Source organism: Xenopus laevis, chromosome 6L, assembly GCF_017654675.1.
Source record: "Xenopus laevis strain J_2021 chromosome 6L, Xenopus_laevis_v10.1, whole genome shotgun sequence".
Classification (NCBI taxonomy): Eukaryota; Metazoa; Chordata; class Amphibia; order Anura; family Pipidae; genus Xenopus; species Xenopus laevis.
Genome location: NC_054381.1, coordinates 8049061 through 8073560, shown reverse-complemented (window position 1 = coordinate 8073560; position 24500 = coordinate 8049061). Strand labels below are relative to the sequence as shown.

The 24500-nt window shown below is 41.9% G+C and overlaps 1 protein-coding gene across 2 annotated transcripts in view; it reads left to right on the top strand.

Annotated features, from left to right (window-relative positions):
* Positions 1–24500, top strand: part of wnt9a.L (wingless-type MMTV integration site family member 9A L homeolog) — an 88078-nt gene that overhangs the window by 43810 nt on the left and 19768 nt on the right. For both annotated transcript variants that reach the window (XM_018267037.2, XM_018267038.2), the window contains one exon: positions 15755–16014. In XM_018267037.2, coding sequence (XP_018122526.1) covers positions 15755–16014 — 260 coding nt within the window. The remainder of the gene's footprint in view (positions 1–15754; positions 16015–24500) is intronic.

Here is a 24500-nt window from a genome sequence, read left to right as displayed (position 1 = left end):
CCCACTGTATAGTTAAGTTGCCATGAGTTAGGAAATGTAGGGGGGAAGGAGGGGAGCCCCAAACATTTTTTCGATCTTTTTCAGCCTATCACCCATAATATAGAAAAAACGCCAGCATTTTTTGGGACTTAGAAAAATTTTTAACTACTATTTTTATCTACTCTGTTGCGCTTCGCCTGGTCTGAGGTGGCGAAGGAAGTCTGGCGTAAAAGGTAGCGTTCAGAACAATGCGCGTTAGTGAATTTGCGTAGTTACGTCCATTGCGCAAATTCGCCAGGCATAAGGGTGCAAAGTTACACTAGCGAAGTTACGCCAAGCGTTTGTTAGTGAATTTGTGAAGTAACGAAAATGCCCAACGCTAGCGAATTGACGCTAGCGTTAGGCGCTTCGGCGCATAGTGAATTTGCCCCATGGTTTCAAGGGTAATTAGGACCCTAGCAACCAAATGGCTGAAACTGCAAACTGGAGAGCTGCTGAATAAAAAGCTAAATAACTCACAAACCACAAATAGTAAAAAATGAAAACCAACTGCAAATTGTCTGAGCATATCTATACGTCATCCTAAAAGTTAATTTAAAGGCAAACAGCCCCTTTAATGTAACCTTGATAAGGGCAGGACCAGTGGTGTAACTAGATATTACTGGGCCCCACAGCAAATTATTTTTCAGGCCCCCAAAATGTTTAGAGGTTGACGTGTTTCTCCAATATTTATTGAAATTGTATATGAATTAGGGCCTCATGGGGCCCCTATACCTCCTGGGCCCCCCTGCAGCCGCAGGGTCTGCTTCCTCTATAGTTACGCCCCTGGGCAGGACAACTTACACTTTCCTGATAGCGCCTGTGTTTTTGGGCGGGTTTGGGAAATCGAAATCTTTCTCTGGAGAAAGAGAAATGGAGTATTTGCAAGCAGCTAATTAGGAATGTGCACTGCATGGTTCATAAGCTTTTCTTAATATGCGTTAATCTCTCTGTACTGTACCGGCTATGTACAACATCCAAGGAATTTCCAGTAAGAAATCCTATAAAGCAGAAATAAAAGGCTGTGTATTGTCACATCAGAGGGGGACAGACGTTACTACAATCACGGGCCCCAGGGCCACTGTGAAATTCTCAAGTCATGGGCAGGGTTTGTTTGGATCATGGATGTGCTAAGGATGATGGGAGATGTAGTACTATAATAGCACTAATGTACTAGGGATACAGATATCAAACGTCCAAGATTAAACTATCCGTGTGCTTTTTACTTCTCTTTATACTCGGACTATTAAATATGTTTGACTGATACTCTGGAAGCAGCAGCAGCATATTCTGCCCCCTCCCTCAGTTAACTATGTATGTCGCCTCTTGTAAAAACTCTGCATAATATTCTAAAATATAGTAAAAACCAAACTATCCAATTTCCATGTTATTCCATAAAGCCCACTCACCGAGGATTTAATCTTTCCTGCTCAGCTTAAACGTCTGCACATGTCCTGCTGCTGCTGCTTACGGGGTCCACATTGAGACAGTGCTGGCCGGAGCATTCTTTATTGATGGTGTATAATTAAAAATATACTTCAAAAATACTTTAATATAACTAAAAATATACTTATTAAATACATGTTTACAGCAGTGGAGTGGATATCTAACCCTAGAAACACCTGTAAGATGTTGCTTCCAATGGGGGAAACTACTGAGAGCAATTAGTGGGCTTCACGGACTCCCCTGCTGTATAAGAGGGATGGTTTCACCTTCTTTTTCCTGGAACCCAAGTTGGGGCAATAGGTCCCAGATGTGTCACGCCAGTCTCCTATATTTATATTTAGTGATGGGCGAATTTGTCATGTTCGGCTTCGCCACGAATTTCCCGTGAAAATTGACGCCGGCAACAACTTCGATGCCGGCGACATTTGACGCCCATTTAAGTCAATGGGTGTCCTTTAATCATCAACAGTGTCTAAATTGCCGCCAGCATCTGAACCGTCACTGGCGTCAAATTTACTTTTCAAATTTTCGCAGAAAATTCGCAAATTTATTCGCCGGCGGCAAAACGTGGAAATTCGTGAATTTCAGCGAATAAATTCGCCCATCCTTTTTTTCTAATAATAAAACCGTAGCTTGTACTTGCTCCCAACTAAGATATAATTAATCCTTATTGGAAGCAAAACCAGCCTATTGGGTTTATTTAATGTTTACATGGTTTTCTAGTAGACTTAAGGTATGAAGATCCAAATTACGGAAATATTTGTTATCGGGAAAACCTCAGGTCCCGAGCATTCTGGATAACAGGGCCCATACCTGTATTTGAAAATGATTGTTTTGTGTAAAGTTGAACTGCCCCTTTTACGAGATTAGTTCAAATTTCCCGTGAAAATTGACGTTGACGACAACTTCGATGCGTCTAAATTGCTGCCGGCATCAGAACCGTCGCCGGTGTAAAATTAACTTTGACGCCGGCGAATTTCCAAATTCTTGAATTTATTTCCCACCGGGGAAACGCGGAAATTTGCAGTGGATTCATGCCTGGAGAATAAATCCGCCCATCACTGTTTATATCACCTTCTCAGGCAAAGCAGTGGGACATGGCTGTGGCCATAATGGATAATAAGATGTAGAGAGGGATATTCTGAGACAATTTGCCATTGGTTTTAATGTTTTATTATTTGTGGTTTTTTAGTTATTTAGCTTTTTATTCAGCAGCTCTCCAGTTTGCAATTTCGGCAATCTGATTGCTAGGATCCAAATTCCCCTAGCAACCATGCATTGATTTGCATAAGAGACTGGAATATGAATAGGAGAGGCCTGAATAGAAAGAGGAGGAATAAAAAGTAACAATAACAATACATTTGTAGCCTTACAGAGCATTTGTTTTTTAGATGGGGTCAGTGACCCCCCCCCCATTTAAAAGCTGGAAAGAGTCAGAAGAAGACTGCAAATAATTCAAAAACTATAAAAAAAAATAATAATGAAGATCATTTGAAAAGTTGCTTAGAATTGGTCATTTTATAACTAAGGAGGTTATTTACTAAACTCCGAATGCAAAAATCACAAAAAAATTGTGGTTTTTTTTTTATATCAGACTTTTTAAAAACAATCAAAAAATTTTAGAAATGTATTAAACCTTGAGGATGGGAAAAGTCAGAATCTGAAAATACAGCATCTCAGACCTGTTGAGGTTGCATATGTCAAAGGGAGAAGTCCCAATGATTTTTTGATGTGCGCTGTATTTTTGGCAATAATTTGAAATTTGAAAATTTTTTGAAAAACGAATTTATTTGGATTTTTTTCCGGCAAACCAAATTTTCGGGGAAGTGTATTAATAAATAAGCCCAAAAACCCCGTGTGGATTTGTTCTTTCAGAAAATATTGAGATAAATTCAGACTTTGATAAATAACCCCTTAAAAGTTAACATTAACATGAACCACCCCTTTAATGAGTAGCAATTAACATAGAATTTGATAGACAAAAAATGTTGCCAAAAAAGAACACCCAAACAAAAGTCCATAATTAATTAGGAATTGTGTTTGCAATTAATATATCCACTTTAAATACAGGATCAAAGGGAAATTCATTATCCAAATACATTATAGAACATGTACTGTAAACACACTTGTGACATGAGTTTGGTTTATACTTTTAATTGTTAATAAAGGAGAACTAAACCCTAAAAATGAATAGGGCTAAAAATGGCATATTTTATATAGTAAACTTATTGCACGAGGCTAAAGTTTGAGCTTGTCAATAGCAGCAATGATCCAGGACTTCAAACTTGTCACAGGGGGTCACCATCTTGGAAAGTGTCTGTAACACTCACATGCTCAGTGGGCTCTGATTGGCTGTTGAGAAGCTAAGCTTAGGGCTCGTCACTAATTATCCAGCAGAAAATGAGCTTCCCTGGCTGTAATATAAGCTGATGCTACAGGTTTGCTGATTATTAAATTCTGATGCTAATTGCACTGGTTTCTGTGCTGCCATGTAGTAATTATGTGTATTAATTACTAATCAGCCTTATATTGTGACATTTCTATTCTATGTGTACTGTATATTGTGAGTGGCTCCCTAAGCTCAGTAAGTGACAGCAGCACAGAGCATGTGCAGTGAATCAGCAGAAAAGAAGATGGGGAGCTACTGGGGCATCTTTGGAGACACAGATCTTTACTGCTAAAGGGCTGTGGTTGCCTTGGGCTGGTACAGAAGCACAAAACATCATGTACAACATTTCTACCTACTTCTTTAGTTAAGCTTTACTTCTCCTTTAAAGTATTGTATAGCAGTTATAAAAGTGCCAACCTCTCTCCATCCTCCCCCCCCAAATGTTATTTTAGATTAATTTTACCCTTCACATCTAAATTGCTCATTTTTAATCACCATATTGCACAGGCCTTATATATTATAACTCATTTCAACATTTAAATTGTAATATTGGTCGTAAGTTGTTATTCTCTTTCCCATGAGCTTTCATTCACACGGGCCCTGTAGTTAAACTAGGGATGCACCGAATCCACTATTTTGGATTCGGCCGAACCCCTGAATCCTTCGTGAAAGATTTGGCCGAATACCGAACCAAATCCTAATTTGCATATGCAAATTAGGGGTGGGAAGGGGAAAACATTTTTTACTTCCTTGTTTTGTGACGTGAGTTCCCTCCCTGCCCCTAATTTGCAAATTAGAATTTGGATTCGGTTCGACTGGGCAGAAGGATTCGGCCGAATCCCGAACCAAATCCTGGATTCAGTGCATCCCTCACTTAAACCAAGTTTTTTCTGATTGTATTCTGAATGTAAACATCAGTCCTCTGCTCATGTCGTAGGAAAGAATATAACCTCTTTATTTAGTTGTCAGAGGCCTGGGGCATTGATAATGAAACGTGAGCAGTGGATAAGAACTCCCAGGTGATGAATAGTCGGGCAAACACAGGCATTGTCCATCATTATAGCGCCTGACAGCTCAGGGATGACAAGCGAGTCGGCCCATGTCATCTAAGTTTAATCTTCATTGATAACACAGACACATCGCTCATGTCAAGCCCCGTGCAATATTTGCATTCCAAGGCCCTTAACAAAAGAAGGTTCTGCGCTTGTTATTCTCCCTTCACCTGTATTGGCCTTTAAGGAATTCTCCTATTTCCATGCCTCTAGGGATGCCGGTGTGTGTGTGTGTGTGTGTAGGGAGGGTTGTGTACATTTGTGTATTAGGTAATACAGAAATAAAGCTGTCCATTCATTATTGGCTCATGTATGGGTCCCTTCCGATTGCCTGCCTGACAGATATCTGCACAAAAAACAGCTTTATATCTCCGTATGATGCACAGGGTCAGACTGGGTCGTGCAAGGCCCACCGGAGCTTCTACCTTAGGGGCCCCACTTACAATACCGCTATATCTGAATTTTAAAGATTAAAGGGTCTGTTCACCTTTATATTATAGTAGAGAGTGATATACTGAGACAATTTGCAATTTGCTTCGGCAGAGATATCTGTATCCCTAGTACACTTGCTATTATAGTACTACATCTCCCATCATCCTTAGCACATCCATGATCCAAACAAACCCTGCCCATGACTTGAGAATTTCACAGTGGCCCTGGGGCCCGTGATTGTAGTAACGTCTGTCCCCCTCTGATGTGACAATACACAGCCTTTTATTTCTGCTTTATAGGATTTCTTACTGGAAATTCCTTGGATGTTGTACATAGCCGATACAGTACAGAGAGATTAACGCATATTAAGAAAAGCTTATGAACCATGCAGTGCACATTCCTAATTAGCTGCTTGCAAATACTCCATTTCTCTTTCTCCAGAGAAAGATTTAGATTTCCCAAACCCGCCCAAAAACACAGGCGTTATCAGGAAAGTGTAAGTTGTGTTGTCTTTATAAAGGTTACTTTAAAGGGGCTGTTTGCCTTTAAATTAACTGTTAATATGCTGTAGACAATTTGCAATTGGTTTTATTTGCGGTTTTTGAGTTATTTAGCTTTTTATTCAGCAGCTCTCCAGTTTGTAATTTCGGCCATCTGGTTGCTAGAGTGCAAATTCCCCTAGCAACCATGCATTGATTTGAAGAAGAGACTGGAATATGAATAGGAGAGGCCTGAATAGAAAGATGAGTAATAAAAAGAAGCAATAACAATACATTTGTAGCCTTACAGAGCATTTGTTTTTAGATGGGGTCAGTGACCCCACCATTTGAAAGCTGGAAAGAGTCAGAAGAAGAAGGCAAATAATTAAACAACAATAAAAAAGAAAAAAATGAAGGCCAATTGAAAAATTGCTTAGAATGGGCCGTTCTATAACCTACTAAAAGTTAACTCAAAGGTAAACCACCCCTTTAGGTTTACTTAAAAATCATTCAAATATTAAATAGACCCTACAGGTCTGTTTTGCCTCCAATAAAGACGAATTGTATCTCCGTCATGATCAAGTACAAGCTTCTGTTTTATTGTTACAGTGAAAAATTATTTTTTTTTAATTAAGTGAGTTATGTGATTAAAATGTAGTCTATGGGCGATGGCCTTTCAGTAGTTCGGAGCTTTCTGGATAACAGGTGTCCGGATAATGTATCCCATACCTATACAAGGGGCTCTAGCCCCTACTGAGCATGCTCCCTGTTTTACTATAGTCTCACTCAGAGACAATGTTACAATTTGATACATTATTTCCTGGTATTTCTCTGCGGCTCAGAAATGTATCAAATTGTAACAGTTTAGATGGTCCTTGTCTTGCCTTAGACCTGGTTTATAGAGCTGCTACGACAGTAAGGAAACTGAAGAAAGATCATTTATTCAAACCTCAATTTTAGACAAACGGCAAAAAAATAGAAAGCAGTTGAAAAATTTTATTATTTCTGATATACTACAGGCACAGGACCATTATCTGGAAAACCGTTATCCAGAAAGCTCAGAATTACAGAAAGGCTGTCTCCCATAGACTCCATTATAATCAAATAATACAAATTTGTAAAAATGATTTCCTTTTTCTGTGTAATAATAAAACAGTCGCTTGTACTTGATCCCAACTAAGATATAATTAATCCTTATTGGAGGCAAAACCAGCCGATTGGGTTTATTTAATGTTTACATGATTTTCTAGTAGACGTAAAGGCAAAAAAAATAAAATCCCATTTTTACTTTCTTTAATGAAAAAGAAACCTATCCCCAATATACTTTAATTAAAAAATGTGTACCGTTTTTATAAGAAACCTGACTGTATGCAGTGAAATTCTCCCTTCATTTACTGCTGTGGATAGGAATTGTCAGACGGTCCCTAACTGCTCTGCAGGGAAACAATCATACTTATGAACAGCAGGGGGAGCCCCTGCCTTACTTCCCAGCCATGCAGAACTCAAGCAGCTTTGTTTGTTTCCCTGTAGAGCAGTCGGCGACTGTGTAGAGATTTGTATTGGATTTTATTTTTGCCTTTACATCCCCTTTACTGTTTCCAACTCCAGCTGCTGGGACAAAGATCATGGAGCCAGATTTAAACAGATAAACTGGGATTCTATTTGGAGGATTATTTTGCTGCAGCCCCTGGTTCTGCAGAGTTGGAGGAAGTTTATATTAAACCAAAGAAAAACTATAAAATCCACATTAGATTACATAGGACCCAGTGCAGTCTGTATATTCTGATTAATCAGTCTTGTTGTATCGGCTTCTGCCAGATATTATTTGACTTGTGCAGTTTTGATCATTTATGACGATCCCTAAGCAGCCCAGACCACACTGAGCATGTGCACAGTCTTGGTCTTGCAAAGATGTTTAACACAGTTACAAGATGGTGACCCCCTGTGGCCAAATGTGAAAGCATAAATCATTTGTTTGATTAGGTTTGTGGTGCAGTAAGTTCATCTTTATGTTTAGTATACAAAATACAGCATTTCTAGCATTGTTCTATTTTAGACTTGTCTTCCCCTTTAAGACATGAAGATCCAAATCACTGAAAGTTCTATTATCCAGAAAACCCCAAGTCCAGAGCATTCTGGATAACAGGTTCCATACCTGTACTTGAAAATGATTGTTTTGAGTAAAGTTGAACTGCCCCTTTTATGACATAAGTTAAAATATAAAGGCCAATCACTGAATTTTTTTTGAGGGGGGGGGAGGTGCAAGAGTGGTGGAGTAAATGGTAATGGGATGTATAATATGCCAAATAATAAATCCTGTATGAACAGGGAATTATTCCCATTGTGAGAGAGAGTTGTTGTGTGAATGTGACTGCTGCTGCTGTGGGAGGCAGGTTATTTATATAAGAGACATAACTGAGATGTCTCGCTGTGTTACAACACGCTCCCAGCTCACTGTCCTCTCATGAACATGTGCGCGTTTGCTGACGGATTACTGAGCAGTCACGTTGCCGAGTGAGATTTTGTTAGACCGGAACTTCGGCCTAATTGTTTGGGATCTTCAGGAAATTATATTTATACCTCCGAGTCCCTAGTCTATATGTATCATTACATTGAGTAGCCTCAGTTTGCCTTTAATTGTGTTGTCATAGCTACAATTCATTGCCTTAGCCTCTGTATTCTTTGTTTTTTCTTTCTGTTTTTTTTGTTCTATATCTGGTTATTATGTGTATATTAGTCTAGTACAGAAGCCTTATCATACAGGCTCTGCCATTCATTTGTCATTGAGCACGTGTATTCATCCGCTACAAGTGTTCTGCTTATATCATAGCTATTTATTTATATGTTTTTACAATGGAAATATCAAGATCTTGTATCTATTTTTTTTTTTAAATTCTTTATTTCTGAAAAATTTCAAATAGTAAAAAAAAGGGGGATAGAGCTTGTTTCTCTTACTTTAAAGGTTTTCTTGGCTTGGGCTGATGTTTTAGCTGCTTTGTCTGCCTTTAAGTGTCCTTCTCACCTCCTATAATCTTCCTATGGTGTTAGTGTCCTCTGACATGAAGTGACATAATGAGGGACATAACCAGCCAAACCTAAAGCTAAAATCAACTCTTCATTGCAGAGACAGCACTATAGTAGCTTTGCTGGATAATTGAAAAATATACCAGCATAGGTATTCCCCTGTACTAAGCACAATTCAGCAGGAACAGCCCCCTAAGTTTGCTCATAGTCTGTACAGAGAGATCCCATAAAACTATGGCAGCATAGGTATTCCCTGTACTAAGCACAATTCAGCAGGAACAGTCCCCTAAATTTGCTCATAGTCTGTACAGAGAGATCCCATAAAACTATGGCAGCATAGGTATTCCCCTGTACTAAGCACAATTCAGCAGGAACAGTCCCTAAGTTTGCTCATAGTCTGTACAGAGAGATCCCATAAAACTATGGCAGCATAGGTATTCCTCTGTACTAAGCACAATTCAGCAGGAACAGTCCCCTAAGTTTGCTCATAGTCTGTACAGAGAGATCCCATAAAACTATGGCAGCATAGGTATTCCCCTGTACTAAGCACAATTCAGCAGGAACAGTCCCTAAGTTTGCTCATAGTCTGTACAGAGAGATCCTATAAAACTATGGCAGCATAGGTATTCCTCTGTACTAAGCACAATTCAGCAGGAACAGTCCCCTAAGTTTGCTCATAGTCTGTACAGAGAGATCCCATAAAACTATGACAGCATAGGTATTCCCTGTACTAAGCACAATTCAGCAGGAACAGTCCCTAAGTTTGCTCATAGTCTGTACAGAGAGATCCCATAAAACTATGGCAGCATAGGTATTCCTCTGTACTAAGCACAATTCAGCAGGAACAGTCCTAAGTTTGCTCATAGTCTGTACAGAGAGATCCCATAAAACTATGGCAGTATAGGTATTCCCTGTACTAAGCACAATTCAGCAGGAACAGTCCCTAAGTTTGCTCATAGTCTGTACAGAGAGATCCCATAAAACTATGGCAGCATAGGTATTCCCCTGTACTAAGCACAATTCAGTAGGAACAGCTGATAATAGCCTGTTCAAAGCAAAGATTACATTTTATTTATGTTTAGGTCTTACTATATATATATATATATATATATATATATATATATATATATATATATATATATATATATATATATATATATATATATATATATATATATATATATATATATATATATATATATATATATATATATATATATATACTGTATATATACTGAACATTATAATCTCCAAGACTGAGAGACCCCAGACATCTGCTGGTTGTGTGTATATTGCTATCCTGCCTGTCCCACTCTCTTCATGTCCCAGCACAGCGACCCCTCTTTGCACCCCCAGCTCTGAGCTGTAACATTATATGATGTGAGCTGATCTGCAGGAGCCTCTCAGTAGAGCTGATATCTCTCTCCAGTTTCATGGGACAGTGCGGAGGGGCCAAGTGCAATATCATATCTGGCAGCGAACACTTTAAATCCCCAGAGTGTCACATTGCACAATATTGTCATTACCGAGGCCTAATACCCTGCAGGAATGTTTTATAGCCGACGTCTTGCCTTTCCTCACTTGCATTTCAGGAACTATTTTAGCCAGCGCTTTGGGGGAGGAGTGTGGTGTTGTATGGGGACAGCGAAGCCTGTGAGGTTCCAAAGAGCAGCAGTTGTATTTACTGAGCTCCCCACAGATTTCTTGTTCCTGGGAAAGTGCAGCATCTGTGTGTGTGTGTGTGTATAGTAAGGCAATGTATTGTTAGGACAGGGTTGTAACTGTGAGATATTGCGTATAGTAAGGCAATATAGTGTCAGGGTAGGGGTTTAACTGTGAGATATTGTGTATAATAAGGCAATATAGTGTCAGGGTAGGGGTTTAACTGTGAGATATTGTGTATAGTAAGGCAATATAGTGTCAGGGTAGGGGTTTAACTGTGAGATATTGTGTATAATAAGGCAATATAGTGTCAGGGTAGGGGTTTAACTGTGAGATATTGTGTATAGTAAGGCAATAAGTTGTCAGGACAGGGGTTGTAACTGTGAGATATTGTGTATAGTAAGGCAATATATTGTCAGGACAGGGTTGTAATGGTGAGATATTGCGTATAGTAAGGCAATATAGTGTCAGGGTAGGGGTTTAACTGTGAGATATTGTGTATAATAAGGCAATGTATTGTCAGGACAGGGGTTGTAACTGTGAGATTTGTGTATAGTAAGGCAATAAGTTGTCAGGACAAGGACTGTAACTGTTAGTGTGATTGGTGAGGCAATATGTTGTCAGGGGAAATGGGTGTGAATAATATGTGTGTACCAATACACTAATGTACCTTATGTTTTATGTCAGGAAAGTACCAACTGCAGTTGTTTGTGCTCTTCACTCTTTGCTGTCCTGACAGTGGAAGGTTTATACACCAGAGCAGACCATTGTCAGTTTAACCCAAACCATTGTGTTCCTCTCATCTGTTATATAAAGCCACACTAAAGCCTGGAGATGAGGGAAATAGCTGCTGCTGCTGCTCGGCTCTGGAATGACCCAACACTAAACTCTTCCCAGAATAGACTGAATGAGGTGCCAAACTGTGCACAGTCCCTGCCACAAACTGATATCAGAGTGGCCACTGGCCATGCAGGAAGCCTTGGGCCTCCATAAATCTCAAATGTCCAACCAGCAGCCCTAAGTCTCCACTAAACACTGGCTTTTCATAATCATTTTAGGTTGTAGTGCAGTTGCTTTGTTTTTGCTTACGTCTTATGATTATTAAAGGGGAAGTGAAGGGCAACTCAAATCATGTGTGGTCAACTTAAAGGAGAAGGAAAGCTACCAAAGCAGTTTATTGCCAACAGATTAGCCACAATAGTGCAAGCTATGAAACTGATTATTCTGTTGAATGGTTTACCATACCTGATAAACAGCTCTAGAAGCTCTCACTGTTTGTTTAGAATAGCAGCTGCCATATTGGTGTGACATCACTGGTGTGACATCACTTCCTGCCTGAGTCTCACTCATACCTCTGGGCTCAGATTACAGGAGGGAGGGAGGAAAAGGGAGGAGGAGAGAGGAGCAAACTGAGCATGCTCAAGCCCTAGCCCTGGAGGTTTAAACTGAAAACAGGAAGTCTGATACAGAAGCCCATGAGTACACAATAGAAGGAAAGAAATGTGCTGTTTCTTTTGACAGAGGACTCAGAGCAGCATTACTTTGAGGGTTTACTGGTGTATTTATATAGGCCTTTCTGATAAAGCTTACTTAGCTTTAGTCTTTCCTTCTCCTTTAATGCATAGGATAGCTCAGCTGGTTGGGCCATGCCCTGGTCTATAGATGACATCAAATCTTGTTAGACGGTGGTTACAATGAGATTATTGGCCAATTAGTCTGCTGGGCTCCTTGTGAGTAGTGGGCAACTTGCTAGTTACTGTGACTAGTTGTGTGCATTCATTGGCCAATTTGATCCTTTACATGTGTAGATCAGATCTCATTGTGTGAGCATTTGGTTAAACTGAAGAGCACCTTAACAATACCAAGTGGTGTTGCCCTCATTAGACTTCCAGTAGCAAAGCATCTGATCCATATTTGATTCTTGCTAATTAGGAGAACAACGAACTGTAGCTGATTGGACTAATGACCTGTAAACTGGTTAGCTGGCTGCTGGTATAGGCAGGCAATGCAGTGGGAAGACCTGGCAGAGCAGAATATTTGGCACGGATTGAACAGAAGTAGTGTACGGATTAACTCAGATTTGTAACAAAAAAATTACTTCTTTTCAACCCAAAAAAAAAAAATGCCTTCTAATTGCCAAGAGAGAAGTTTCCGGAATGTCGTATTTCAGCAGGATTGTTAGAGGGCGGCCGAGGAATTTGACATCACCTTCACTGGTTCCTACGGACCCTTGTGCAAAATAAACCCGGCCCAGAGCAGTGGGATAAACCACGGTTGCACACCCAGGCTCCTAACACCTCCCTAATCCCAAAATAAAACATGGTCCTGGCCGGGAGACAGATCCCTGCGGCACCTGCTCAGTCAATGCACTTTTGTTTTGTGCACAGTCTGTGAAAAGCGTCATTTGTGTTTCAGGCGTGTTTTCGGGGAAGGCAATTCTTTACAGGGAGAGTACACTGTATTCCACTTTATTTTCTCACATAGGGCAGGGTGTGGAACATACTTTTACTAGGAGGGTGGCAGGGAGTAGGAGCTGGTAAAAGAACAAAAGTGCAAGGGTGCAGGGGACATTCATACTTTTACCTCCTCAATCTCAGTGCTTATTTTGGCAGGGGCTCCTAGACCGGGTTTTACACTCTAATACTGCCTTTTTATCTCTATCCCTTGTACCATTGGCTCCCAGAATTTCATGTTTGGCTCAGAGTATTTCAGCACACTGTAGTCTCCAAGCTTTTCATGACAGACACATTGACAGCTCCCAACCTGCTTTAAGTCCTTCACAGGCTTTAACATTAGCAAGCCCAAAGCATCTCGTCTCCTAGTGCCTGTGGATGCATTCTTATAATATGGGTAGAGACGTCACAATGTAATCTCGCCAGACTGTGACAAGCACTCCAGAGGGGAACAGTTGGTGGCTGAAAGGTATGCTGGGCTGAGCATCCACGGGTGTGGGGCCCCAAGCCACTCATCTCCTAGTGACTTTGGGTGCATTTTTATAATGTGAGTAGTGACGTCACAATCTAATCTTCCCAGATTGTGACAAGCACTCCGGAGGGGAACAGCTAGTGTCTGGAAGGTATGCTGGGCTGAGCATCCATGGGTGTGGGGCCCCAAGCCACTCATGTCCTAGTGGCTGTGGATTTATTTTTATAATGTGAGTAGTGACATCACAATCTAACCATGCCAGACTGTGGCAAGCATTCCGGAGGGAAACAGTTAGTGTCTGGAAGGTATGCTGGGCTGAGCATCCATGGGTGTGTGGCCCCAAGCCTCTCATTTTCTAGTGACTGTGGATGCATTTTTATAATGTGGGACGTCACAATCTAATCTTGCCAGACTTTGACTCCAAAAGCTGAAAAGTTGGTGGTTAGAAGGTATGCTGGGCCCAGTAGGTTAGGTTGGCCTAAATCTGGACCTGCTTAAGCATTTGAATATCAGGACATTGTTGGCCACTAACCAACAGCATTAGACACATCAATCAGAATTGATGTCCATTTCCAGGCAAGAACCTCCCCTTTTAGAGTGAGTGAGTCTCGGCCATCTCACCTCAATTATGGCACTTGAGAGTGTATGCCTTAGCTTGTTGTGTGCACAGGTGCAAGAACACATGAGAATTCACTATATATATATATATATATATATATATATATATTGCCCTTTTTACTAGACTTTTTACAAAACTTCCCAAGCCATAAAGCAAGGCTGCATTGCCGTTTTCTTAATCACATGGCTAACAGGGAAAAACGACTAATGTATTCAGTAGTAAGGTAGGTCACTACACTGCTGCGCATGGTGCCGTGTTTATATTATTTAAAACAATGGGCCGTTTCAAAGGGACTCCATACAGTACCGCCCCCCATCAGACACAATCAGATTTGGGCTGCTGACTCAGTACATTTTTGCAAGCAATCACTCTTTGCACTTAATATTCTGCTAACAGGTCCGATAAGGAGGAACCCTTTGATTTGGGAAATCATGACAGACGGGAACATGAAATATAGGATTTTTCCAGTCATTTCCAGGGCTCTGGTCCAGTTTCATCCTCACAAAGGGCTGAGAGTCTCTTTTTACTTTCAGCGCAAGGAAAGGTCACATATTTATTACTTTACAAAGGAAACTGTTCATATTCGGGGGGTGGAACGGGTGGGATTTAAAGGGACACTGTTATCCTGTGAAGTGAAGGCAGCATTTGCCAAGATGTTACTTTTACAGCCTCAAGCGGTTACAGTAATATTTATTGATGAGCGAATTTATTCGGCAGCCATGGATTTGTGGCGAAATTCCGAATTTCGCCTTGTGCGGATCTTTTCGCGAAACCGATGCGGAAAAATTTCTAGTGAAAAACGCCCATAAGAAAAAACGCCCATTGACTTTAATGTGTTAGGACAAAAAAGGCGCCATAACAAAAAACTCCCATTGACTTTAAAGGGATACTGTAATCGAAAAACATGTTTTTTTCAAAACGCACCAGTTAATAGTGCTACTCCAGCAGAATTCTGCACTGAAATACGTTTCTCAAAAGAGCAAACAGATTTTTTTATATTCAATTTTGAAATCTGACATGGGGCTAGACATATTGTCAATTTCCCAGCTGCCCCTGGTCATGTGACTTGTGCCTGCACTTTAGAAGAGAAATGCTTTCTGGCAGGCTGCTGTTTTTCCTTCTCAATGTAACTGAATGAGTCTCAGTGGGACAAGGGGGGCGAAAGGAGGGGTTAATATCACTCCAACTTGCAGTAAAGAGTGATTGAAGTTTATCAGAGCACAAGTCACATGACTTGGGGCAGCTGGGAAATTGATAATATGTCTAGCCCCATGTCAGATTTCAAAATTGAATATAAAAAAATCTGTTTGCTCTTTTAAGAAATGGATTTCAGAGCAGAATTCTGCTGGAGCAGCACTATTAACTGATTCATTTTGAAAAAAAAATTTTTCCCCATGACAGTATCCCTTTAATGCATTTGGACAAAAAGTTGCCATAACAAAAAACACCCATTGACTTTAATGCATTAGGACAAAAAAGTCGCCGTAAGAAAAAATGGCCATTGACTTTAATGCATTTGGAACAGGAAAAATTGACGCATGCATAAAATTTGTTGCGCATAAAAACCTATTTTTTTGCAAACTGGACAGATTCGCTCATCGGTAGTAATATTGCATTCCATTGTATATCTGCAGGATTGTGATAGTGGATTATATTACACTTCCATTTCTAACTTCCCCTTTGCTTTTCCCTTTCCTCTTCTCTCTAGGCTGACAGGGAATGAACCATTGACCATCCTCCCTCTGACCTCAGAAACGGAGGAAGCTGCAGTGAAGGCCCATTACAAAATCTGTGACCGGCTTAAGCTTGAGCGGAAGCAACGCAGGATGTGCCGACGAGACCCGGGGGTGGCCGAGACCCTTATAGAGGCCATTAGCATGAGTGCGCAGGAGTGCGAGTACCAGTTTCACTTTGAGCGCTGGAACTGCACCCTGGAAGGACGATACCGGGCCAGTTTACTGAAGAGAGGTAAGGAAGATTCGTTTACATGAAACTTGTTACACGCCGGCCTTTTCTAAAGGGAAAATATAATTGATGATATCATTATGACATCATAGACATAGCATTTGATGGAAAACAATTGTAGAAGTTATAATCATCTGCCCTGGTGGTCTACAAGTTAAATATTATAATATGCTGAATGGATTCAGGGTGAATTAACCTTGTGATATTTGTAATGCTCTGAATGGCCACATGTTGACTGTCAGTCATATATATATATATAAATAAAAGGTAATGATAATAATGATATTTTTATGTTTTGCTTGAATACAGGGTGATCTAGCCCTGCAAATGTCCTAGTCTTCTGACTAGGTACTGATTTGCCCTGTGAAAGTTCTAATGCTCTGACGTCTGCACGGGGTGCCCAAAAGGTTGATAGTGATCTCTTAGTAGATCGTACGCTTGTGAGCAGGTGACTGCGGGTGATCATGATCCCTCAGTAGATTGTAAGCTTGTTGTGAGCAGGTCACTGCTGTTGATTGTGATTTCTCAGTAGATCTTAAGCTTGTGAGCAGGTCACTGAAGTTGGTCATGATCTCTCAGTAGATGGTAAGCTTGTGAGCAGGTCACTGAGGGTGATCATGATCCCTCAGTAGATTGTAAGCTTGTTGTGAGCAGGTCACTGCTGTTGATTGTGATCTATCAGTAGATCGTAAGCTTGTGAGCAGGTCACTGCTGTTGATTGTGATCTATCAGTAGATCGTAAGCTTGTGAGCAGGTCACTGCAGTTGGCCATGATCTCTCAGTAGATTGTAAGCTTTTTAGCAGGTCACTGCAGTTAATCATGATCTCTCAGTAAATCGTAAGCTTGTGAGCAGGTCACTGCGGGTGATCATGATCCCTCAATAGATTGTAAGCTTGTTGTGAGCAGGTCACTGCTGTTGATTGTGATTTCTCAGTAGATCGTAAGCTTGTGAGCAGGGGACTGCAATTGATTGTGATTTCTCAGTAGATGATTAGCTTGCTAGCGGGTCACTGCGGTTGATCATGATCTCTCAGTAGATCGTAAGCTTGTTAGCAGGGGACTGCAGTTGATCGTGATCTCTCAGTAGATGGTAAACTTGTGAGCAGGTCATTGCGGTTGATCGTGGTCTCTCAGTAGATCAGAAGCAAGTGAGCAGGTCACTGAGGTTGATTGTGATCTCTCAGTAGATCTGGGACTTGTAAGCAGATCAGTAAAGTCCAGCACTATCCACACCTTAGATCACACTTCCTTTGATCCCTTTGAGAATTGAAAAAATAAAGTCCAATTGGGTCTTTTGTTTTAGAATCCCTCTATCTGCCTTACACTAAAAGTTTTATAGTGAATCTGTCCCTCCAGCATATGCATCTTTGGCGGTTAGGATGCCTTTAAGTAAAAGCTAAAGCTAGCATATATATGTGCTGAAACAGATTTTGGCTTTGAATGGGGGGAAACCACTAACAGGCAGCTTTAACTTTTCCCCTGGATTCTTTTTCCAATTGGTTAGTGAGTTACACTGGAACCTCTGATGAATAATTGACGTGCGCTCAAATGAGCTGCTTCAGTCCTACACATTGGCCCTCGTAGCCACAATTTGGGAGATGTGCTATAGGGATGCCTCAGTAATGCTTACAGTTTATTCCTCTTTTGTGCAATGGAATATAGAACATATTCTGATCATCAGATTCAAAGAATCGTTTTTCAGGGATCTCACGCTGAAGTATATGTAGGAAAGAAATGGAAAGTGGTCTTATTCATTTATAAATATTTTCTGTAATCTGTGGATTAGGCCGCAGACTACAAAATTAAAGGAGATGTAAAACCAAATTTAATATTGTGCCTAATACAACATAATGTAATGCTGAGAAACTTCCCAATATACATTAATTGCACATTTTCAGTGGTTTCATAGTTAAATGTAGAAATAATTGCAATAGATGGCAATGTCTGGGCAGCCATTTTTCTACTCCTGTCTCAGACCTTTTCAAACAATGTTGCAAATTCAGTTCTCCTGCAACAATTAGCTGCTTCTGTTACATTGTATCAAAAGGATACAGCTATCAATAGCAATTACATTTACAAACAGTTCTATAACCGATTACATTTTTTTTTCCTTAGTATCTATTGGCAAGTTGTTTCGAATTTTATTTTCTTATGCAAAAAAAAAATACCCCCTTTTTTGGTGGTGTTCCCCGTTAATGTGCAAAGTGGGTTTGAATGCAATTTCCTTGGGTACGAATACAATGACATTATATAAAGTATAGGTTTAGGAATGTTGTGTCATGCTCCAGCGTGTAATTCTTTGAATGCTTGTCCCGTTCTGGAATGTTCTTGGTCAGTTCATACGCAGCTCGGAGCTATTCTAAGGACCCGGCCTCGCTCAAACCTCAACCTCTGTAGTCGGCCGGTGCACATTGTGAACATCTGCACAATCTGTGATGGTTAATGGTATTTGCAAACCTCTCGGGACCTCGGGGAACTTCAGTTTAACTCCTCGCTACCAAGTGGGTCCTTTGCACATCAAAGCAAAGAGGTCACAGGGCTGTGGATTCCTTCAATTTGTTGATTACACGCTCGCACGTGGCTAAGGGATTAACAGGTGCCACCAAAAGGCTGTGACAGTTTAATAACTGGCCAACATGGGATATCTCTCTGACCCATTACACACAGCCAAACCTCTGTAATGCGCGGAGGAATTTGTCTTTTCATTGTAGAAATCTAAATCTGGCCATACTTTAAGAGAAACGCTTGTCTGGCGACATCGCCAAATGATCGGATCTTTCACCGACAAACGGCCCTATGGCAATGGGTGGAAAAACAAAACCTTACTGATCGATATCGTGGCCACCTTGAGGTGGACAATATCGGGCGGATCCGATCGTGGGCCCAACGATCGGATCCTAACGATGGCTAACGGGCGGGCGGATCGTAGGGCCGCATCAATGAACAGATGCGGTCCGTTCGATTGACATCTGGCCGACTTTCATGTGGGTCACTTAATCATCTGGCCAGTTCCTGTGCTGTAGAGAAGTGTATCCTCTGTGGGAAAATAGGCAATACAAAGAGATTCTGTAACGACATAAAGTGTAACCTGTGTGGTAACATGGGGCATCCTCACCGCTTGTGCCCTATGGCCTCTCATTATAAAAATAGGAATAGTCTTGTAGTGGAAAATCAGGTAGTGCAGGAAGAAGACCAACTGTTGATAGAGGCTGTTCAAAAAGATAGAAAACCAGCAGAGAGAGGAACAGCAGCAAAGGCACGGGGGCACAAAACCTAACCAACCCCAACAGAGAGAGAGAGAGAGAGAGAGAGAGAGAGGAGAGGATCAGGATGGTACAGGAAGGAAGGTACAACATCAGAGAGGGCAGACTCCTACTCACAGGGAGGTAGATCAGAGATCATCACCACAGCCATGCCCATCAGGTGCCACAAAAGGCTTCTCGCAAACCGTGATAGGCCCCATAATCTCCCCAGATCCAGACCCACAGACACACCCTCCAGGTACAGTAAGTCCTGAACCTACCCAATGTATCAGTGAGACTCCTGTATCCATCTCAGAGGAATCCCCCTACAAAAAGAAGAAAATGAGTCACAGACCCCTAGTGAAGAAAACTGGCAAGTAGTTACAGGCTCTAGTAAAGCAAAAAAGATCCCTGGAGTCATTTGCTTTAGTCCAGAGACATCCAATCGCTATTCCCAACTACAAAACAATGATTCGATGAGGATGACCCTTGGGGGTCAAAGATGGAGAGGGAAGAATTTCAGAGAATAGATCATGAGATCTCTCTGGAACAGATGGAGGTACAGCAGTCAGCCACTAGGGACCAGGAGATACCCCCCAAAGGTAGTGGAGGCATCTCTGTGGTTGAGCACATTTCAGCCTCTTTGGCTGACAAACCAGATAGGACTGTGCTTGTTCCTAGTGTAGACCTGACCATAGATGAAGAGACAGTCCACTTTGGAGATGAGGATCCTATACCTGCAGGGGTCCAGGTTAAAAGATTTGGAGAAGGGATATGTGATGGTGAAAGTGAAGGCCAAAAAGAAAACAACATAATGGCTACACAACCGATTAGAATTTACACATCTAATGTGTGCAGCATCCGTTCGCCAAAGGCCAGGTTTTTAGCTTTTTCTAGTCTCTCATCATCTGATGGAGACATATTTTTCCTTCAGGAGACTCGACTGACTACAAGGGCTGACCTTCAGAGGGCAGCTTCAGAGTAGCACCATGGGCCCTCATTCTGATCAATAGCAGCTGAGCCATGTGGTGGTGTGGGGGTGCTGTTTAGATCTGAATTGAATGTTGTTGTACATCGACTTGTGGAAATCCAGGTAGGCAGGTGTCTCCTTCTTGACATCACAGCCAGAGGCAGGAAGCGCCTTATTAATATCTATGGTCCACAATCGTGCACTGCTGTCTGATATGAGACAGTATCTTCACACTTCCCTTCCAGTGTTTCTGGCTGGAGATTTCAACCAGGTATTAAGGCCACAAGATAGGATGGTAACTAGAGTAAATAACTCTGAAGGCTTCCTTAACCGTATCATCCAGCAGGCAGACCTAGTGGATGTTGCTATCTGCAATGGTCGTGTTGGCAGGCACACTTACCATTGTGCAGGGAGGTCCAGACGTCTTGATATGGCCTTTGTTAAGAAGGGGGAGTCATTCGCCGATTTGCGTGAGCAGCCTGTGGAATACTCTGACCATTTTGCAGTTTCTTTCCTGTGGGGGGCCTCTTCCATCCCGAGTAGGGGGAGAGGGCTGTGGAGGCTTAGCACCAGTATCCTGGCAAAGGAGTCATAAAAGCATGTCTTTAGGATGCGTCTTCAGAGTGAGATTGATGGGGTTGACTATTATGACTCTGTGTCATCGTGATGCCAAAGAGTCATTTCGAAAGCTATCTGTATGTAGGGAGGGAGAGAAAAACAAAAGATACCTGTCCCTATAAAAGAAGTTGGAAGCCTGTATTTCGGATGGGGTGGATGGGTCAAAGCTGAACCAGCTGAAGGTCAAGATCAGACGGCATCAGTACAGCCGGTACAGATCTTTGGTTCTGGAGAGGGATTACGGGAGTTTTCACTCGCCTTTTCAGAATTATCGATAATCTGTGGCCAGGAAGTTAGTGACTGGCCTCATGGACACCCATGGTAAGTTGCAGACTATCAGGGAGGGCATCCTCGGTGTTGTGAGGTCTTACTATACCGACCTTTTCCGGGAACAAGGCTTTGGATGGGAAAAGGCTGACTGACTTTTTGGAGGCGACCCCAAGGCCTGATACATCTAATTTGGACTTTTCCCTTTTGGAAGCAGAAATCACAGAGGCCGAGGTAAGAACAGCTATTGACAGCCTTCATAAAAAGAATGAGCCAGGCCCAGATGGCTTAACAGCCAAGTTTTATAAGACCTTCAAAGATGAGTTGGCCCCGGTCCTCATGGAGGTCTTTAGAGACAGCCTGGTAGAGGGCATCTTGCTCCCCTCCATGAGGGTTTCTTCTTTGATCCTGCTTTCAAAAGGTAAGGACCCAGAGCAAATTGAGAACTAGAGGCCTATTGCCCTAATAATGATTGACAGACTTTTTCAGTTCTCAGGCACGTTATTGTCAGGCTTTCAATTCGGCACGGTGAAAGGACGGAGCATCTTTGGGGCTCTTCTTACTTTCAGGGAGACCTTAGAAGTATGCAAAGCTCAGAGCAAGAGCTGCTACATTGTCTCTTTGGATCAGGCCAAGGCTTTTGACCCAGCAAATTTATCCAATGGCTGGCAGTTTTGTATGAAGGGGCCGTAAGCTTCCCACTTGTCAATGGTTGGAGGGGACATGATTTCAATGTGGAGTCTGGAGTGCGACAGGGTTGCCCCTTAAGCCCACTCTTGTACGTATTTGCCATAGACCCATTCCTGCGCAGTCTAGAGAGTTGTGGCTTGAGGGGTATATCGGTCCCCAGATGCCAGACATTGACATCTCTCGCCTACGTGGACGATGTGACAGTTGTGGTTTCCAGTCGGAAGGACAGGAGGCTACTTAACGAAACCATCGAAAGTTACTCTGAGGCCTCTGTGTCAATGATTAACTGTGACAAGTCGGAGGCTTTTTGGACGTTGAACGGTGAGCCCGACTTCCAGCTCTCCGAATTTTCAACTGCCCCATCCCACATAAAGATCCTGGGGATAAAGTTTGGGAGGGATGCTGGAACAGCAAAGATCCAGCGATGGAAGGGATGGGGACTGGCCTACAGGGAAAGGGTGAAGCTTATCAAGGATTACCTGGTCCCTCTGTTTTTGTTTGTAGCATACGTCTATCCATTGCCAGAATCTCTCTACGCCAGGGTCCACAGTTTTCCAGTTGCTCTGGGGACATAGGCTGAATCCAGTCAAAAGTGGGATAACTTACCTGCAGCTGAAGGAGGGTGGTTTGGGCAAGTTGTGCACAGTGGCTTTCTTTGGGTCACTTTTACTGAAGTTTAACTTTGGGGGCTTGGCACAAGGAAATGATTCCCTATGGGAAGTCTGTATCAGGAATTGGGTATCGCCTTTTGTAGGAACATGGTTTCAAGGTGGTAGAATGAAGAGATTTCAGGTAGTACAGGGATCCCTCCCATCACACCTAGTTCTCGCTCTGAAGATTCTGAAGAGGTGGGATGTCAGGGTGGGTGAGCTGGCCACATCTTCCCGAAGGCAGTTGTATCACAGGGTGATCAGGGACTATTTTGCTGTTCCTCTCGCTTTGAAGGACTGTGTGGGTGACATCCTTCAGGAAAGCCTTCGCTATCTTAATGGAAAGAGACTCCCCCCTAAGTTCTTTAACAACTGTTGGCTTTCACTCCAAGGAAAACCCTATGTCCGGGGCAACTTGAATTAACTTAGTATTGGCAGCAAAAATTGCCCCTGGGAGTGTGGGGAGGAGGAGACCCAGGAACATTTTCTGGTCAGTTGTCCTGTGACTAGAGATGTGTATAGTCATTTGGCAGCAGCTCTTGTTCCTGTATTAAACAACTTGACCTACACAGAGTCAGCCTATGGGGTTTCTGCCAGGCAACATCTATTGGACCCTCTACATCAGGGATCCCCAACCTTTCAAACCCATGAGCAACATTCAGAAGTAAAATGAGTTGGGGAGCAACACTAGCATGAAGAATGTTTCTTGAGGTGCCAAATAAGGGCTGTGATTGGCCATTTAGTAGTCCCTATGTGGATTGTCAACCTACATTGAGAATCTGTTTGGCTTTACACCTAGTTTTTATGCAGCCAAAACTTGCCTCCAGGCCTGGATTTCAAAAACAAGCTCCTGCTTTGAGGCCACTGGGAGCAACATCCAAGGGTTTGGAGAGCAACATGTTGCTCACGAGCTACTGGTTGGGGATCACTGGTCTACATTATCATTGCCTGTACATGGTCCCAGATCTGGCAGCATAGGTGCAGGAGATCTTTTGGCTTTTCTGGTGCTACTCCTGATAACAATGTTAGAGCAACTCTGGCTCAGTTGAGGAAGGAAAATGAGATAAGAAGGTTTGTGGCTAATGGAAAGCGATGGCAATGGGTGCACCTTCCTCATTCATAAATCTGACATTTTGTTATACGCTGTATAGAAATTGTTGTATTGGTATTAGTATTGTCTCCCACACTCTCATACTGCTCTCCTTTTATCCTCAGGGTGATGGCAGAGATATTGCACAGCACAATGTACGAGCAGAGATATGTCCTGGAAACAATTTGTTTTGTTCTTCATGCATTTCTGGAAGAGGGTGGGGAAGTTTGGATATTGTTTTTGGGTTGGGGTGGTACAAAGGCCATGTGGACAAAAACAAGACTTTGCAAGTCTGGCCTTGTAAATTGGTGGTTTTGACTGTTGCCTATGGACAGAGGGATGGACTCTGCGGGCAGGAGGGTGTATGGGTGGGTTTGTTGGTTACTTTTTGAATTAATGTAAGTGTATTTTTATAATAAAAATCTCTATATATTAGGTACCTAGCCAGTGCTACCAATCTTTATTTCTGTAGGGAAATGAGAGCAGAGCAGCCCTATAGTCCTTCCAATAGGACTACAGGGCTGCAGAAGAATGGCATTACTCTTCCTGTGCATTTTATTTTATATAGAACTGATATAAAGTTAATCTCTTTCGACTGGTATAAATTTATATGAGGGTTTTATGTAAGCTTTAATATAGAGGGGCACAAGGCCCACTAGGGGCATTAAATCAAACCTCCCAACATTTTGGAAATAAAAAGATGGACAAAAAAGTTGGCGTGTGGCAATTTTTTTTGACCATGCCCATTTTGTGGCCACACCCCCTAATTACCATGTTCATTTTACAAAAATTGGCAGGTTATGAAAGTTTGAACATATTTCTGTGTTTGTTTTGCTTCTGACGGTGAATTGCCCAAGGGACCTGTTATCTTATATTGTTATAATTTCTTATTTGCTTATCTCGAAATTGTTACAAAAGTATCTTATCTGCTGCTGTGGCTGTTCTGGGCTCTCTGCCAAAA